Below are 18,112 nucleotides of genomic sequence, written 5' to 3' on the forward strand. Positions count from 1 at the left end.
TTAATTTTTATTATTTTTAAATTTAATTATATTTAATTGAATTTTTATATTTATAGTTATACTATTAAGGGAAATATTTAATATTGAAAACTTAAAAGTTACAATATAAATAGCCGCACTTTCTTTAATTTTGGTAAATGAAAGTTGACTAAACTCATTCGAGGATACATTCCCATGTCAAGTTTCATTTTTGTAATCATATCTTATTTTTTTCCAATGAGATCTCATCTTTTTTCATTCATTGTGTATTGTTTGTTCTCGCGCATGTATCTAGAAACGTGCCGGTCAATATTTTCCTCAGTATTTTCGCAAAATAGCTTCAGGCAATCATTTCTGTTTTTTTTTTCTGGTGTTTTTACTCCAGAAGCAATACGAACAATGTGTTTGTCTTAAGATGATGGTCTAATTAATTACTTACGCTGTTCATGCATGAAACTCAATACCGCCAATAACTCTTGAAAGAACATTTCAAGAATAATCGAAATAAATCTCCCATATTTTCCTTGCAATTTGACAAAATAATATCGTACAAGAAAAGCGACGTCGAAAATATAGAGGAATAACTGTATGGATTGTTCTATAAATAGTTACAATTAATTGACATCTCGCTCTGACTTTCTGCCTCTATCTAGATTAGATATCTCTGTCTCAAGAATATTTCAAATTTTAGGTCAAAGTGCAATAAAAGCAGAATTCTCTCGATGACTACGGTAGCGCGCTGCATTCCTCGATGAAATTCGCGGTTTCGAGGTTTTGGGAAGTTGGTTATGAAAGTTTTCGTGGCTAAACACGGAAAATTCGCATATATATTTCCCCTGCAATTCGTACATATAGGGTATACGTTCTCATATTTTTCAAAACATTTATTATTTTATATTTCGTATAAGGGCAAACTCGAGTCCATAGCTTTGTAATTACAAGAAAATTAAGCTTTCGTAGTTTGAAAAATTTCTTGATATTCTGATATACGCAAAAAACGTACAGTTGAGCCCTCACTTATAACTTTATACATTGTGATTTTTTAGTCTACTGTTTTATTTGGGTCTTCTTATATCGCGCTTGCATTCGCTCGCGTGGAGCTTCTGGCGTATAAAGATAATGCCTCTGCCTAAGTATATTCACTACCTTTAGGATCTTCCGTAGGGTGGTGGAACCGGTGTAAACCATGTGGAAATTCGTGCGCGCAGCTGCAAAGTTTGCCCGGGTTGACATACTGTGAATCATAAGTTTATATCCGCGAAGACTCATTGCGGTAAAGTTTAAGGCCGTGTTGGGACGGAGAAGAACGGTTGGCTCCGGCTTCACCCCTTTTACCAACACATAGGGGCACAGATCTGCACATAAAGCTCGTCGATAATAAGACTATATTCTCTCGATGGAAGATTTGCCTTTCTTTTTTGTTCCACCCAAGACGAAATATCGTCCTTCGCAATTTTAGAGCAAAACACGAATGGCCAAGGAACATACGCGGCCTACATATCTTCCCATTTACCAAAATTCAGAATCGAGAAGAGTCGACGTCTAATTTGAGAAACTATTTATTCAGGAATTTTTCGATCTCACGTATTTATGGAAAGCCGTTTTATTCGTGCAGAACTTTTAAATAAAGCCCAAAAAGATATATATTCGAAGCCATTTTTACGCCCTAATTCCATTTACGAACATTGAGAAAATAATTTTAATTTAGTTTTGTTTTGCTAACAAAAATATGCATATAAATATATATGTATATGTATAATGTTTATAGATTACTTATTCTCGAATTTTATATAATTTGTCATGGAGTTAAAATATTATATTTTAATTACACATAAAATATATATATTCCAATCGCGTTTTTAACGGAATAAAGGCAGCCGAGGCGAGACTACGGTGGGGAGGCTGGCATTTTATATTTTCATGTCCTTACATATCCTGGAACTCGTTGCTTTCGAAAAAATATTGCGAGATAAAAAATATGACACGTATCAAAATGCTCGATATAAAGATATTTTTATTCGGCTGTATAAAAACATCTTTATCGCGTCATGTAGAAAGGCATTCAATAAGAGTGATCAAGGGGGTTGAAAGCGAGGCGCGATAAAAAATATAAGAAACTATGTGTTAGAAATACGAGAATTTCGATCATCCAATCGAAGCAATCTCTCAATGTTCGATACTAGATACTTATCATATCCTATTGATTAAACCTGAAATAGAGAATTAAGAAAAAGCGGAATGTTTACTTAAGAAAAATTACGAAATGCCGATCAATCTGCTTTTATGTATTACAGCGAAAGTTCCATCGAGCCAAAAATTTTCTCGGCACTTTGGGAATTAATTGCGAGTCGCTCTCTTCAATTTTAATTTCTGTGAGAGCCACATTTGTGCGTCCGAACACATATACCGCGCTGTTTTTCCACACTTTCCTTTTTCTTTCATCGCATCTAAAGTGCAGGCTATTGTGAACATACGCGAAATTCGCCGCCGTTAACAACTCGCGGATGCACCGCATTTTCCGTGATACATTCCGCATGCGATGTATGCGTACGATAAAGAAAAATTGCGCGACGTAGTTATACTGACAGTTTCGATGCTCTTTAACAACATTTTCCCCAACATTCAGCTTTACAAATAGATTTATAATGTACAAAGTAAAATTCTGCATTGGGAAAAAGATTGAGATACTTTTCTCAACCATAGATTTTCTCGTCGACCATCTCCCAAGATATCGCAGGCACACGCGATATATTTTCCGAGGAGACCTTAGTAAGGTCGGATCCTTTCTAAGCGAGGCGCATCCATCATTTCGCGAAAGTTGTTCACCCGATTTTCTCCCACGCTTTCTTTCTGCTCGTCTGCTTTATCGCGACCTCAGGGCGACGAGAATCGTCGTCCCTCTCGTCGCGCGAGAAAGTTTTGATGCTGCTCGTCACGGCGGGACAAATCGAATCGTCGCGATGGAAAACTCGACGAAACTCAATTTCCATCCGCGCGCTCCGTCGCCGGAAACGCGACGCCGCGTTCGTTCGACACATCCGCGGGATGTTCTCTCGACAACGAGAAGAGCGAGAGAGGATTCCCTTCGATTGCCGTGAATTAAATTAATTCTCACTGAATTTTGTACATCAAGAAAAGTCTGTATATATCTGTACCCTCGATTTTAAGAAGGAAGGAGGCGTCAAAAATTTCAATTAAGTCCATTAAAATCCCAATTTAGTTTTCTTAAAATTCATCAATCGCAAACTATAAATTGGAAGAAGTTGTAATTGATTGGAATCAATCGTGTGAGCAAAATTTTTTTGGAATTAATTCATTAAAAATAAGAGCGCAGAATTTCGTCATCCGTTTTCACATTTGGGATCCAATTCACGTAGAGTTGAGTTCCAACTCAAAGACGCTAGAAACACGAGTATTATTCCCGGACACATCCCTCATATAAAGTGATATTGGTCGGCCAAGAGAGAGAGAGAGAGCGGCACTTTCCGAAGCTAATTGGTCTAATTATATATTCGAGAGTGGTCCGTCTTAATTATCGCGCGCTTTCGCCCTTTCAGGAAGGACACCCTTGACGACACGAATGGGTGTCCGCGGCTAATTGCATCGCGCTTCTAATTGAATCTGAGACTGGAAATTTGAATTACTCCGCTCACCGGCCGCGAAAATTCGCTCCACGGACAAAGCGACGAAGAGAAAAGAGGGAGAAGAAATGCGAACAAGAGATAAAAAAAGGAAGAAATATATATATATCGAGGGGGCTGCGCGATCGCGTGAGATAGGAATCCGATCGCGTCAATCTGTCTTCGTTCCCGCGACAGAGGAAGAGATTAAGGAAGAAAAGGCGACCTATTGGCTACTATTCATCCTTAGGCAGGCTTCCCCCTCGGATTTTCCACCTCGCAACCACCTCTTGCAACCTTTCTCACCCTTTTAGTACGACACTTTGTCGCCTCCGCGTATAATTTTCTTCAGTTATGCTTCCGCGCAACCTTTCTCACCCTTTTAATACATCGACACTTTGTCGCCTCCGCGTATAATTTTCTTCAGTTATGCTTCCGCTTGCATACTATAGTTGAATCAATGTTGGTGAAATGTCAGCGCTTTACATCAACAATTTTCTTGCGAGATTAAGCGGTTATCGATTTTTTAATCAAATTAATTGTCGCAGCAACGCTTAGCTCATAATGCTTGCTCGTATGTGAGCAAATATCCTCTATGTGGATGTAAAGATTTAATTTTCGAGAAAATAACTACTCAGATGGCGACCTTCTCTTGTCGGTGAGAGGATAATGGATATCCCCGGCGAACATCTTGGAGGACAATAAAGATCCGGAAATTTCATTCGCGACGCGAACGAGCACAATCGTAGATGACCGACTCATGTTCAGCCGCAGAACATTCATCCGGCGACGTCACGTATTGGCGAACACGGTCGAGAACCCGCATCCGTCAATTTTGCGAGTAGAGAGAGAGAGAGAGCGGCACTTTCCGAAGCTAATTGGTCTAATTATATATTCGAGAGTGGTCCGTCTTAATTATCGCGCGCTTTCGCCCTTTCAGGAAGGACACCCTTGACGACACGAATGGGTGTCCGCGGCTAATTGCATCGCGCTTCTAATTGAATCTGAGACTGGAAATTTGAATTACTCCGCTCACCGGCCGCGAAAATTCGCTCCACGGACAAAGCGACGAAGAGAAAAGAGGGAGAAGAAATGCGAACAAGAGATAAAAAAAGGAAGAAATATATATATATCGAGGGGGCTGCGCGATCGCGTGAGATAGGAATCCGATCGCGTCAATCTGTCTTCGTTCCCGCGACAGAGGAAGAGATTAAGGAAGAAAAGGCGACCTATTGGCTACTATTCATCCTTAGGCAGGCTTCCCCCTCGGATTTTCCACCTCGCAACCACCTCTTGCAACCTTTCTCACCCTTTTAGTACGACACTTTGTCGCCTCCGCGTATAATTTTCTTCAGTTATGCTTCCGCTTGCATACTATAGTTGAATCAATGTTGGTGAAATGTCAACGCTTTACATCAACAATTTTCTTGCGAGATTAAGCGGTTATCGATTTTTTAATCAAATTAATTGTCGCAGCAACGCTTAGCTCATAATGCTTGCTCGTATGTGAGCAAATATCCTCTATGTGGATGTAAAGATTTAATTTTCGAGAAAATAACTACTCAGATGGCGACCTTCTCTTGTCGGTGAGAGGATAATGGATATCCCCGGCGAACATCTTGGAGGACAATAAAGATCCGGAAATTTCATTCGCGACGCGAACGAGCACAATCGTAGATGACCGACTCATGTTCAGCCGCAGAACATTCATCCGGCGACGTCACGTATTGGCGAACACGGTCGAGAACCCGCATCCGTCAATTTTGCGAGTTTCCGGATGGTCTTGAATCGTGGATGCAGAGACATTTTTTCAAGACTTTATTTCCATTCGAAAAATCACCCTAAACGGAAATTAAAGTCGTATGGAAATTATAAAGTACAAAATTTTTAATCAAAGATTAATTATATTATGCGCTTTCAATGGATTATAACATGTCTATTTACTGTGCCTCATTCCTTTTCTAAATCATCTTTTGCGGAAGTGAGGATCATCCCGTTATGGCAGCAAATTACATCTCTTCCGGCGTGATTGCCAATTTGTAAATACATAAAATAAAAATACATTTTGTGGAGGAGAACGGAGGCACCGGATAAGAAGCGTAAAATAGTCCGCAAGTATTTTCTTCTCAACGATAGCTAAAAAGATCCCAGATGCACACGTCCTCCTGGCTGGATTTTTCTTTTATTAAACTTCACGCGAATTCGTCCTCTGAATAATACATCGCACTCGCGTTTCCCCAAATTCGTCGTTGGACCAGCAAACACGTGCGCTCGTCCACATACACATACACACATACACACACACGTATCTCCCATTGTCAAGTTTCTTGCAAAATGGAAATGTAAGCTGCGGTTACGTTATTTGCAAATCGATAATTGCGAAATTTCGAGTTTAGAGTTTACGACCCAAAGTGATTCGATACGAAAATGAGATCATGTGAATAATATACTTCGAATCGAATATAAAAGTTTGAGACACATTATGATGAATTAATTAATATGATCGACAGCTTTTTAATAGAAATTAATTTTGATCTATTTTTGTCGAACCGTTGAATTTATTTGCCAAATAATTATTCCCTCAATTAGCTCGATCATTGCAATTGTCGCGTGAGAAACGCGTCACCATGAAAATTGAAACGTAATGGTTTTTTTTTTCAAATGTTCTTATTGTTAATTACATTTGCAACATGATGGCGCAAATGAAAGTTCTCTAATGGCCCGTGTAATTATTTCCTCATGTGTCGGTTATTTCATTTTATAGAAATCCTTTGATCGGATCCGCTCTGTAATTAGGGACCTTTCACGGACTGCTCTTTGATATCCTTCTCTTCGACTTTCTCAGAAATTGCTTCTTGTCCGGCTTAAATTGTATTCTACGCATATCTGAAAATTCCGCGTTGACAATAGAGCTTCAGCTGAGCGTGGCTAAAACTTGTATGCGAGAGAAAAACCGATTTCTTTTTCAACTCCAATTTAATTAAATCTTTTTTTTTTTCGATTTCAAAGTTTTTCACAGAATTGATCGAAATCGCGTTTCAACTGTCAAGGATTGGATTTTCGAAAAATTTCGGAGCGTAAAGTCGCATCTCGTCATAGCGGATTGATAGAGCACCATTTCCAGACAGATCCGAGCACTTGCAGTTATCATCGTCATATATTCGTTTCCCGTTGTTTGACGGTGTAGGTGTATAGCGATCGTACTGTATATACGACTCAGCGATATCTCCATCACAATAAATTTGAATTATTAAATCAAGAAATCAGTTTTTTTCACGGATGTGGATTGAAAAATTATTTATATTGAAAATTAATTGTTTTTTCTAAATATATATATATATATTTAGGAGATGTATGTGTATCTGTTTCTCGTAAAAAAAATTGACAGGACAATTCATTCACAACAATATGCTTGATGTGAGGCTGAGTCTCGATGAAGCATCGCCTGACATGTACAACGTGCATTCTCCTGGGGGCAATTACATTGATTCGAGATGATCGGCTTTGTCCCCTTGTCTGTAGTAGGCGTTCAAATTGAACCACTGCTTTGCGAGAAAAAAAAATCCAATTCGAACCTACTGTATTGATTTCCTGTCAGATGGAAATGTAGTCGATCCATTGTGCACATGATACTTGCATAGAACACATATAGAATACATACGTATTCTCTCTCCGACACAATAGAATAATTTTATACCGAGATCGCGCGGATTAATAAGGGATTTCGATTGGAATCTTGCTGTACCTAACGTTTTCATACTATTCTTTTGTAAAAATATACGTTCGTGTCTTTCAATATTGCTTGATATTTTCCGGTACGATAATTTTCAACATCATGTAATAATTTCAATTTTTTTTTTAAATGAAAATCTCTCGATGGAATACACGCGCACATTTGCGATAAGATGCAGGAGACATCTCTAGAATATTTTTCTTTTCACATTTTAAAATCGCGGATCGTCGTTTCCTTTTTTATCATTCATTATCGTAATGAATTATATATAACAAATGGCAAAAGATTCCGACTTGCACGCTCGTCCCAAACGTTTGGAATGCATGGGCGAATTTCAGAAGCGGTAATTAATGCACCGGCATGCATACGGAAGCACACAGAGGGGAATTTATGCTGCGAAGTATCCTGCGGGAATATCGGTGTTTCCCTCTACAGAGAAGATGGATGGATGTATAAAATATTCTGAAAGAGAGAGAGAGAAATATTTAATAAAAATTTAAATACGTATTAAATGTAAAATATTAAATTGAGATAAAAAGTTAAAGTTCTATCAAACGCGTGCGAAAATGATTAGTTCGCGAGTCAAAAGGAACTCTAATAAAATTAAAGAAAAATAATTTAATACGAGATTAATATAAATGTTCAAGAATATAATGTTAAAAAGTGTAATATGATCATTTTGATAAAAAATTATTTAATAAAAATAATATATATATTATCACATATATCATTTATATTTGTGAAACTCGCTCAGTTTATCGTAGTTGAAATATTTCGCGACGATTCGTATGCGAGTTGCACATGCGGTTATAAATTACGCGAATCTCGTTCGGCGTAAAATACGATCGAGGAGATCGATGCCTGCGAAATACATATCGGCGTATAGCGCCGCGGCGAGATGGAATTCATCAGACGGGACGGGAGATGCAATCTTTTTGATCCTCTTTCTGTCTGTTGCAGTTGTGTGCGGCGTCGGCGCGGATGTGGCGTACCATCGACACGTCATGGGGCTTTACGTTACGTGAGGATAATTCAACATGCGTATACCGTAATTCAATTCACGCATTATCAGCCTCCCGCGCGCGCGTTATCGCGATTTCCGCGTCGACATATTAGACCCGCGAGAATAAGGCGACTGCTAGGCGAGTGAATCAAAGGGTGGTATCGACGGGAGTAAACTTCATCCTGCGAAATCGAACTCCTCGGTTCTTCCAATCGTCTATAATCGAATTTTTCGAAATTATACGAAGAAGTAATTTAATTTTACAAAAGAGATTTTCCCATTTATTCCTTTCGATTCATCTGTTTCTCGCAGGGCGATTACTATTTGTCCGTCTGTCAGAAACAGTGACAATATTTACCGTAGTACGTTCGACGATTGTATGCCCGTAACAGTATTGTAAGCGACTGAATTATTTGAAAGAATTGAAAAATTATTATTGATATTATTGATATTACATTATTATTTTATTATTTTTATTATTATTTAATTTTTATATATAGCTATATCCTTAAAATATATTTATATTTAGCGGTCAATTATCGACATATTTGTTGCAAAATACAAATTTTATGAACGTTGAGATTTTTTCAAAATTTCTATGATCGAAGGAATATCCGGCAATAGACAACTCGATGAGAGTATCTTAAATTTTTGGATTTTACGCTTTACGGGCTCTTTCCTCAATTTTCTTTCTTGCATCTTGTTACATAAGAAATAATAATAATAATAATAATAATAATAATAATAATAATAATAACAATAATAGTAATAGATATTCGTAATAAGAGGTACTTGTGTATGTGAGTTATTTGTGTAAACAGAGCGGAGTAACACCGCTTTTAAAGACTAAACATGAGATTCTAATTTATCCACGGCATATCCTCCATAAGCTCCATTGTTCCTGACCTTTTATGCTTTGCGTACTCTCAACTGTGTGCTTTAACTACGATTCCTGGATGATCCGCTTTGTCGAATACTAGTAGTATGATAATTAAACACAATGAACGACGGTAAAAATCTTTACGACCGTTCTTACTTATCGGGCAATTCAAGCGATTCGATCCGTCCTCGGGAGATCTAATTTAGGGCCAATTAGATTATCAGGAATGGAAGCGCGATGCTGGAATGAGATTATCTTTAAGGCAAGGTATTTACTCGGTCACGGAGTAGAAAAAGTCAAAAGTCTTTCTTTATCTAATGATAAGTTAAACGTAATAATCTTCCGAACAAATTTGATGGTTTTTGTACGTTAATGTATGTATACATGTATTAGAGTATCTTCGCACCTTTTGTCTTTTTCAGTGACTTAATGGAATTTAAGATTGCTTGCTCATTTTGAAGAGTCTACTAAAGCTTACTTTAGACAATTTACATTCATGAAAAATCCATAGAACAGAGTTTTATATAATTGTAATAATATACGATATATAATTTCATTATTTCTAGATTATATAAAAACATTTAAAAAAGCATATATACGCGATAAAAGATCCTAAATAAAACTGTCACAGACAGTTTTTTGATTTTTAAATTTATCTACGACAATATTTTTGCGACATCCTCTCAAAGTATTAAAACGCACAAACGTATAATAAAATTCCGCGTTCGAGAAAGGACGATAATTCTTAATTAGATATTCCCTTGTGTCCGCGGTCGCATTTTTCACAGCGGCGCCGGTTTATATGTGCAATGAACTCGAGTATCACGGTGAAAAGAAATATTTTCGACATTGCTCACTGCAATTTTCTTGCTGGCATCACCCTCACTCGCTCACACTTCCGGAAAAAATTTCGCGGCGAGTGGGAAAGATTGAGAGAAATGTTTTACATTTTTTACAAGCAGAGCTTCCCTCGCGTTTTACGCAAGGCAGTCGGCGCCCTTAAATCATTGATACACTGCGTAGGGTATCGTGATTCTCTCCTGGGATACAAATCGCCATCTCCCTTACAACCGACACAGTCGAATCACGTTTCCGCGATATTGGCAAACATTGACATGAATTTTCTCGTATAACGAAATTATTATTATTTATGTTCTCGTATATCTGTGTAAAGAGCAGTAGCAGAGATCCCTTATAGAAACTATAAGTCCGCTACTGTGTTTTTTTTATGATTCTCCCTCTCGCGTCCCTTCGAAAAGTTATCGTTGACGAAGTGACCGCGTTGTTACGACGTATTCGATCCATTGAGCGCAAAGTTTCGTACCGTACATTCGGTTTCTCTTCAACTTGGAACATCTTCTTAATTCAAATATACGATTTAAATTACAGGGCGGCATCGGGCGCGATCTTCTTCCTTGAAGTAACTTGGGCCATTACCTTGTTTGTACAGCTCTGCGTCAGGTATGCCTATATAAAAAAAATAACAATTTCCTAAAAAAGATGTTGCTTTCTTTTAATTTATATTTTTGTTTATTTATGTATTCTTTCATCTCTTTCTCTCTTGCTAATTAATATAAAATTTATGTATATATAAAAATAAAGTTAATAATTATATATATATATATTTATTTTATATATACATATGTATATGTAATTTATTTTTTTATTAATTTTGATCTATTTTGTTATTATAAATTTATATTTATATATGATAAATATAATAAGAGAAATTAGTAATTATTTATAAATAGAGTAAAGAAATGAGAGAGAGAGAGAGAGAGAAATTTTGGTAAATGTTTCTCTCGAGGAATAACATATGAATGTAACGCAAATATCAAGATATATAATTTTGTAAATTGCCCGAAACTGGTTCGTGTATATTAGAAACGATAAGCTGAACAGGCGCAGGGGGTTAAAAGGGCCCCAGGGAACTATCGTTGAGTCCAAACCGCGGCAGGATAACACGGAAAAGAAGCAGCGCAAAGCCAGCCGGCAATTACCAACCAGGTCGGAAGTTTGCCCCAGTTTTCCCCGCGTTTCCCGACGAACGGATGAGGAAACGCGGACCACCGGCAAGCACCTAGATAAAGCTTTACGATGCAAAGGACGAAGCCTTTACAAGTAGTAAATCTAAACCAGCTAAATGTCAAATTCGAGCTTTGAGAATCCTCTTATCTCTAGAGTTAATGTGAAAATCTGTGTGAAAAAAATTAATTAAGAATGAAATTATTGTTCCGATTTGTGTATGTGTGTACTCTTTTTTAACGATTAATTTATCGAGAGATACATTTTATAAATTGAATTACAAGTTTTTATATCTCCTCGATATCAATATTAGTAAATTGGTTAAACGTTTTCGGTAAATTATATTTTCATTACCGCACGAAACTGATCAGCTTTCTATCCAAGTTGTTCGTATCGATCAGCGCGGGGACGAGGGCCAATGAAAACGATGTCGCCAGCGTTCTTCGTAGCTTGGTACAGCTAGTATGTGCTAGGAGAAAGTAGTAAAAGAAGTTCTACTATGGTCCTACGGTTTTATCGTGTAACTTAGCTTAGCGATCCATCGAATCGACGTTACTCCTCGGCGGAAGTTTATGCCCTCGACGACGACGGTGCCATTAAAACTACGAGTCGGAGCGATCGATCACCCTGCATGAGATCCACCTCCCACTCGATTGTCTCTGATCAGAACAAGAGAGATAATGTGTATGTCGTTTAGTACGGAAAAACACATTTTCAGACAAAGATATCATGTATATTTTACACCACGCACACACACATCTCGCACAAGGATAAAAATTTGCATCCATTCAGAGGATAATTCAATTAAAAATATTTCAATAAATGGATTGTGTGTGTGCTAAAAGAGTATCGAAAGAGAAATTCTTCTCTGAATTATATTTTTGTTTAGTTTCTTTCAATTACTTTAAAAGAGAAAACTTTTATCTTTATGTTTTCTCATATAAAGTCGTATAAAAAGATTATTATTGTGCTTTTCCCGTTTTATCATCGTCATAATAGGATTAATCCTCTGCGAAATATTGATTAGACGAATTTAGCAGTGAGTGTTAATATCGGTACGTTTGCAGATCCAGGCAATAATTACTGTCTATCTTCGCAGAAATTTCCTTGATAATTTCGCAGCTTTGGCAAGTCGCTTCCAGATAATTTCCTTTTCAGTATGCTCACTGCGGATATTTCCATGAAATAGCATTACAAACGAAATCGCTACCGCGTATGTAGGCCAATGTGTTAATATATAATAATTATACATACTTACATATGTGTGTATAAATAAAAATAAAGCTTAGGCTTAAAATACAACGACGAAAATTCAACGCTTTATATTAAGCCTTTTTGTGAAAAGATCGCGATTTTACAGAAAGCTGGTAATATATGTAATTAAAAGAATATAATATAAAACTTGTTTCATTTATGATATATTGTCAACAAATCAAGTTTTTGTTTTGAAGTAAAATCTCTTTTGTACAAGGACAGGATTTAATTTATTAATCATGTAATGAACGATGAAAGTATCCGACGCGAGAAGTGCAATCGATGAAGAAATCGTCTTGCTATTTCGCCCCTTTAAAAAGGAGAAGGAAATTGAATGAAAATTGATGGAGCTATAACAAGGATTAAAGCTGATTGTTTGTTCGCAATTCAATGGAACCTCGTTCTCATAAAAGTTTTGTTTATCGAATTGAAATTAAATCGGATAATCCCTCTACTCTCGCGCATCGAAGCTTATGTAAATATTATTACAATGTTTGCAAATATTAACTCTTTGGGGTATATATGCATTTTGTCCGCTTCTTCTTGACGTCTCAATCATTCATATAATTAATAATTATAAATTATTGGCAAAAAAGATTAAATATAGCTTTAAATCGGTTCGATTCGATACATAAATATATATAATTAAAATAAAACTTTATACAAGAATAAAAAAAGAATTTAATTTACAATCTATTTGATTTAAATAAATAGCGTGTATGAAATGTGTATATTAATTGATTTATAATTTTTTTTTTTTTAAATATACAAGACATTCTCTCTCTAAAATATTTTTAATTTCGTAAACGAGCAAATCTCTTTCTATGGAAAAAAAGAAATCTGCCTTTTTTCCAGAAACGAGGATTCTTTCTGCTCGCGTTGTTGGTCCAACGTTCTGAAAACCACGCGAGGCTGGCGAAGAGCATTGCTGTACTTACCGTTGTCCTGCGTCTTGGCATGGCGACCCAATAAACTTTGGCTTTCCTATGTTGCGGGTAAGAGGATGCAGAGTTCTTCAGCGATTCCTCGTTCTATTTTCCTGTGCGAATTCCCCGATATATATAGATACGGTTTGCAGCCGGCCTGTTGGCGGTATTGTCCTTGCTGCATATTGCATCGAGCGCGCTAGGACGACGAGATCCTTGTCAATCGAACGCTGGGACTGATTCGGTAGGCGAGAGTCTCTTGAACTCCAGGCAGGACAATTACGATCGCTTCGAGGAAGTCCTAGTGAGTATTCTCAAGATCCCTGCATCGATTTCTCCCATTCGACTCCCCTTTCCTGATGTTGACATCGGAATCTTGTGAGAAATCTGTTCATTTCTTGTAATTCATTTATTTTTCACAGAGTATAGAAGAAAATCTATATTTATAATTTAGGAATTTATCGCCCAATTTTTTTAACACAGAATATTTCACTGCCCTATATCTTAAAATTTAATTGCTAATAGTGGAATATTTTATACATAATTTCATAATCGACATTTTTATAATTTTTTTTTACAATTTTTCTGACTTTAGATCGAGATGGACTCGCTTTCTTGATTTATTTGTATCAAAGTTAATTCAGATTCTGCCACAAAACGCACATTAATATTAGTTATAAATTTTTTTTTGCGATTATATCTATCAATTATTGTGTTTCGCGAGGTGACGGAAGTCCTCGATGACTGCGTGTCAGGATCAGGACGCTGTCCCGGGGACAGCGACGGCGAGATATGACACGAGCGACGGCCCTCCTGGGCCAGCGAATCCGATGAGGACAGCGAGATTGAACAGAGGACATGTCAAATCGCCACGTTATCATAGTCCTTCGAAATCGACCTGAGAAATCTCCGATTCGATTTGATCTTGTATCAATCGAAAGTAAACGGTTCTGCAAGGAAATGAACGTTAGAGACGCGCGAGGCCGAAATAATGCCATCTAAAGCTGTGCAAATTAAATGACCAAAAAGTCATGTTGTGTACGAGATTTAATCTAAAAAAAAAGAAAGACAAAAGAGCATACTGAATTTACTGATTTTTTAATCTGCTAAAAGATGCTAAAAGAATCTAAATTCGATGATGTAGTAATGGAAGAGATGTATATTGCATGCGCGTGCGTACGCGTGGAGGAATGAAAATATGCGCAAATATTTTTCTTAGATAAAAATATTTGTTAGTTGATGATTTTCTATGCATTATGTATTTCAGAACATAACAGGTACAAATGTATATTATAATTGCATGATACGTACAAAACTATAAAACTTCGGTAAGATGATCATTCAGTATGCTACTAAATTGTATACATGTTACACGATTGCTAATAAATACTTTCTAAAAGTACCTCCTAACTCATAAAATTGATTTGTATAAAAGAGAGCTGTGAAGAGAGAAAGAAATATTCCCATTTTTAATATCACAGACTGAATAGCTTCTTTCCTAACATAATAAAAATTGCTGTCTTGTTTTTACTTGTTCTATTATAATTCGCAATGTATAATATTAATATAGTACCAATTCATTATTAATAGTACAATTGGCAAGGAGATGATTTTACATGAAAAAATGAATCGAAATGAGTCAAAAAGCAAAAGGTTTTTGAAATTGAATATATGAATGGAGCTCACTTTTGAAAAGTAAAGTCTTCAAACTTCTCAAACAAGCAATATAAATATTGGATTGGCTATGGTATTGTAATAACTTGATTATTCGAATTATTAAATTCGTCACATATCTTGATTTTTATTTAAAAGATTTGTTGACGTCAATAGTTTATTTCGAGAATTCCAGAAGTGTTAACACTGTCAGCATTTGAAGAGTCAAAGACTTAAAATACATTTAACAAGAGATCAGGATTATATTTGTACAGCATAGTTTTTAACGCAACAAAAATACCACAATTTTTACATTAAAATATAAAAAAAATATATTAAATATTTTTTAGCTTCCCACATGCACAAACTATTATTTATAATACTTTTTTTCTTTTCATAAAACGAAGCTTCCTAACAAGAAATTTTATTCTGCATTTTTTACAAATTGTTCCATATATCATTTTTTTCATGTGATCATCCCTTGTTCTCTTTTGCCATCAATACCAAATCTTTCAATTGGTAACACTATGAAAACTTGCAGTTTTACATAAAATGATAAAGAAATACACAAAGTTGACATATATATCTTTTTCTCTTAAATTTAAAATGTTCCAGTCAAAAGATCTTTGGGTGCTTCTTTAGTATCCCAATTCTTGAGCTCGTCTAAAATTTTTATCAAAAGTGGGTTGCCTCCTAAACGTCCAATCTCAGCCCTCGCTTTCATGTCCAACTCTTCAAGAACACTTCTTGTGTACTTGAAAGAGCCAAATTTTTCTAGCAATTTAATGCAATGACGTTTTACCTCCATATCTTTGGTTCGTTGTCTCAGAATATCTTTATCAGGCATTATTAAGGAAACTTATATATAATAAAGTTTATAAATTATAAAATTTCTGAAAATGTCTTTTGTGTATGATGTGTGGGACCGTTTACATTTCTTTAGTAAATAAAGTGTATTAATTAACAAAAATATTTTTGTTCTAAATGAAAAAAAAAAGTATTATATAAAAGTAATGTATAAAGGATACTTATTATTTGCCTATCATCAGGATTCGTTGTAAGCGCATGAATAATGGGAAAGCTGAATTTGCCTTCACTCAAATCCTCGCAATAACTCTTATTTTCCGTATACTGTAACAAAAAATTAGCTTAATTCTTTGTAGTTTATTTATGCATTATGTATAATGTCACAAATATATTATTACTCACCTCACCAAGGCACAAATTGCAATAATCATCACGTATTTGGAAGTACAAACCCAAAATGGCTATTAACGATGATAAATCTTCTTCATAAATTGAGAATAATTTCATTAATCTTACTGCCAAATTAAAGAGACCACCAGTTTCTGCAAAATTAGTTAATATTTTAATATTTTCCATATGTAATTTTTTTAATTTCACAAAGAAATATATATATAAGTATTAATATTTACTTTTTATTGTCATAGTTTTATAATCTGCCTCACTTGGACAGATGAAATTGTCCCTCCAAAAAATGTCCATTCCTTGACCTCTATGAAGTTCCAATAATTGTTCCATATACACTTGTATTGCCTGAAAAAAAACGCAGTTAGTGCAATAATACAGCACAATTTACATTTTATCTAATAAGCAAATGTGAAGCTAATTTTTTATAATTTTAATGAGTTTTAATGAACTTTATGTTGTACTAGCACAACACAACGCGCGCTTCGCGCGCGCTATTTATCCTTTTTCATTAAACATTTAACAATTAAAAACATTATATGAGCATTTATTGTTAGAAAAGAGAATAAGAGATCTCTGATTTCCAACTTTTTTTGTAAGTATAATATGACTAAAGTATATTGCTTTCTTTATCTTTTTTTTTTGTAAGTATAATGTGACTAAAGTATATTGCTTACTTTTTATCTTTTTTTTGTAAGTATAATGTGACTATAGTATATTGCATACTTTATCTTTTTTTTGTAAGTACTAGAACAACACAGGCGCGCGCCACGCGCTTTTACTTACGGACATTTTTCAATTTTTAATAAATTATACAATTAAAAATGAAGCTTTTTTTATTGATTGAAATGTTTAAGTTGGCCGTTTAAGTTAAACAATTTTTAGATGTTTTTTGAATTATTGGATCTAATTTTGAGTATATTGGTTATTTTTGAGGATGTAGTTAATGAACTCGTTTTTAAGAATTATACAAAACGTCAAATATGAGTAGTAAACAAGTTACATAACTATGTCCACAAAAAATAATCAAAGTACTTTGACATTGGATCAAATAATTCAAAAAACATCAAATTTATTGCAGTGTAACGTAATTACTTTTGCATGCAAAGTTATTATGTAAATGAATTATATGCACACGTATTGTATAATAAATACGCAATACGTAATCTCTACGAACTATCAGAATATACGATCTCCACAATGACAGCTACTCAGTGAAGTAAGCACAGCGAAAGAATTAGTCAGCATCGCGGAAAAGAGGCAACAATGTCAATAACATGCCTTTTTTAGAGAGGGATAATATGATTACTTACTGCAGGATGTTGCAAATTGACAACTCTTTCCATAGCGATAAATAATATATAATTTGCAGCGCTTAGTGAGCTAGCAATTCCATAAACAGAATGAGCAACAGGAATACCTCTTCGCAAAATGGAATTATCTTGAATATCATCAATTCTATAAAAAAAATAAAATAAATTATAATCGTATAAAAATATATAGAGAATTGCTTTTTTAATTAATATAAATTCAATTTTATACTTGCAATATAAAAATAATAACATGGAAATAAATATAATGTGAAAACATAAGGATTATATACTGAAATAAGACACCATAGACATAGTATATCTAGACATAGCATAGTGAAAGAGTACGCTATGCTACGTGCGAGCGAGAGAGAACGTAAGGGGCACGAAACAGAGTATATCCTTTTCTGCGTGCATCTTTACCCCCACTCCTTAAATAAAAGCAAACGCTCGTTCTAAATATACTATGTCTATGTAAGGGCCCGGGCACATAAAAAAACTTAAGCAGTAAGACTTAAGA

At 35.3% G+C, this 18,112-nt stretch overlaps 2 protein-coding genes and 1 long non-coding RNA gene across 5 annotated transcripts in view; 1 reads left to right on the forward strand and 2 right to left on the reverse strand.

The window, feature by feature from the left end:
* The window catches only part of LOC115233577, a 22,035-nt gene extending 7,214 nt beyond the window's left edge, over nt 1-14,821 (forward strand). The window contains exons 3-8 of one of the 3 annotated variants that reach the window (XM_029804076.1): nt 8,293-8,353; nt 10,605-10,676; nt 11,100-11,336; nt 13,350-13,489; nt 13,573-13,724; nt 14,145-14,821. In XM_029804076.1, the coding sequence (XP_029659936.1) occupies nt 8,293-8,353; nt 10,605-10,676; nt 11,100-11,336; nt 13,350-13,489; nt 13,573-13,724; nt 14,145-14,216 (734 nt within the window). In that variant the 3' untranslated portion in view covers nt 14,217-14,821. Of the gene's footprint in view, nt 1-8,292; nt 8,381-10,604; nt 10,677-11,099; nt 11,337-13,349; nt 13,490-13,572; nt 13,725-14,144 lie in introns of all 3 variants that reach the window. The other 2 variants (XM_029804077.1, XM_029804078.1) reach the window with 2 other exon arrangements.
* Nucleotides 10,594-13,480, reverse strand: LOC115233582. The gene is made up of 3 exons (XR_003883799.1): nt 13,433-13,480; nt 11,595-11,899; nt 10,594-10,682 (listed from the first exon to the last, which is right to left on the reverse strand). It is a non-coding gene; the product is annotated as an uncharacterized LOC115233582 (long non-coding RNA).
* A 372-nt stretch (nt 14,822-15,193) lies between the features above and the next one.
* LOC115233579 (geranylgeranyl pyrophosphate synthase-like) lies at nt 15,194-17,862 on the reverse strand. The gene is made up of 5 exons (XM_029804079.1): nt 17,596-17,862; nt 16,510-16,630; nt 16,283-16,422; nt 16,102-16,204; nt 15,194-15,907 (listed from the first exon to the last, which is right to left on the reverse strand). Exons 1-5 carry the CDS (start codon nt 17,845-17,847, stop codon nt 15,675-15,677), a joined length of 849 nt encoding a protein of 282 aa, XP_029659939.1. The 5' UTR covers nt 17,848-17,862; the 3' UTR covers nt 15,194-15,674.
* Nucleotides 17,863-18,112: the final 250 nt, after the last annotated feature.

Source organism: Formica exsecta, unplaced genomic scaffold (assembly GCF_003651465.1).
Source record: "Formica exsecta isolate Colony F162 unplaced genomic scaffold, ASM365146v1 scaffold178, whole genome shotgun sequence".
Classification (NCBI taxonomy): Eukaryota; Metazoa; Arthropoda; class Insecta; order Hymenoptera; family Formicidae; genus Formica; species Formica exsecta.

What these genes read in the sequence shown, in the direction of transcription:
- LOC115233579 (XM_029804079.1), bottom strand. Translation starts at nt 17,847, where the DNA reads ATGTTATTATTTTTATATTGCAAGTATAAAATTGAATTTATATTAATT. An exon ending in TAAAACTATGACAATAAAAA is followed by an intron (nt 16,423 to 16,509) that starts GTAAATATTAAT and finishes CTAATTTTGCAG; the next exon opens with AAACTGGTGGTCTCTTTAAT. An exon ending in GCAATTTGTGCCTTGGTGAG is followed by an intron (nt 16,205 to 16,282) that starts GTGAGTAATAAT and finishes TTTTTGTTACAG; the next exon opens with TATACGGAAAATAAGAGTTA.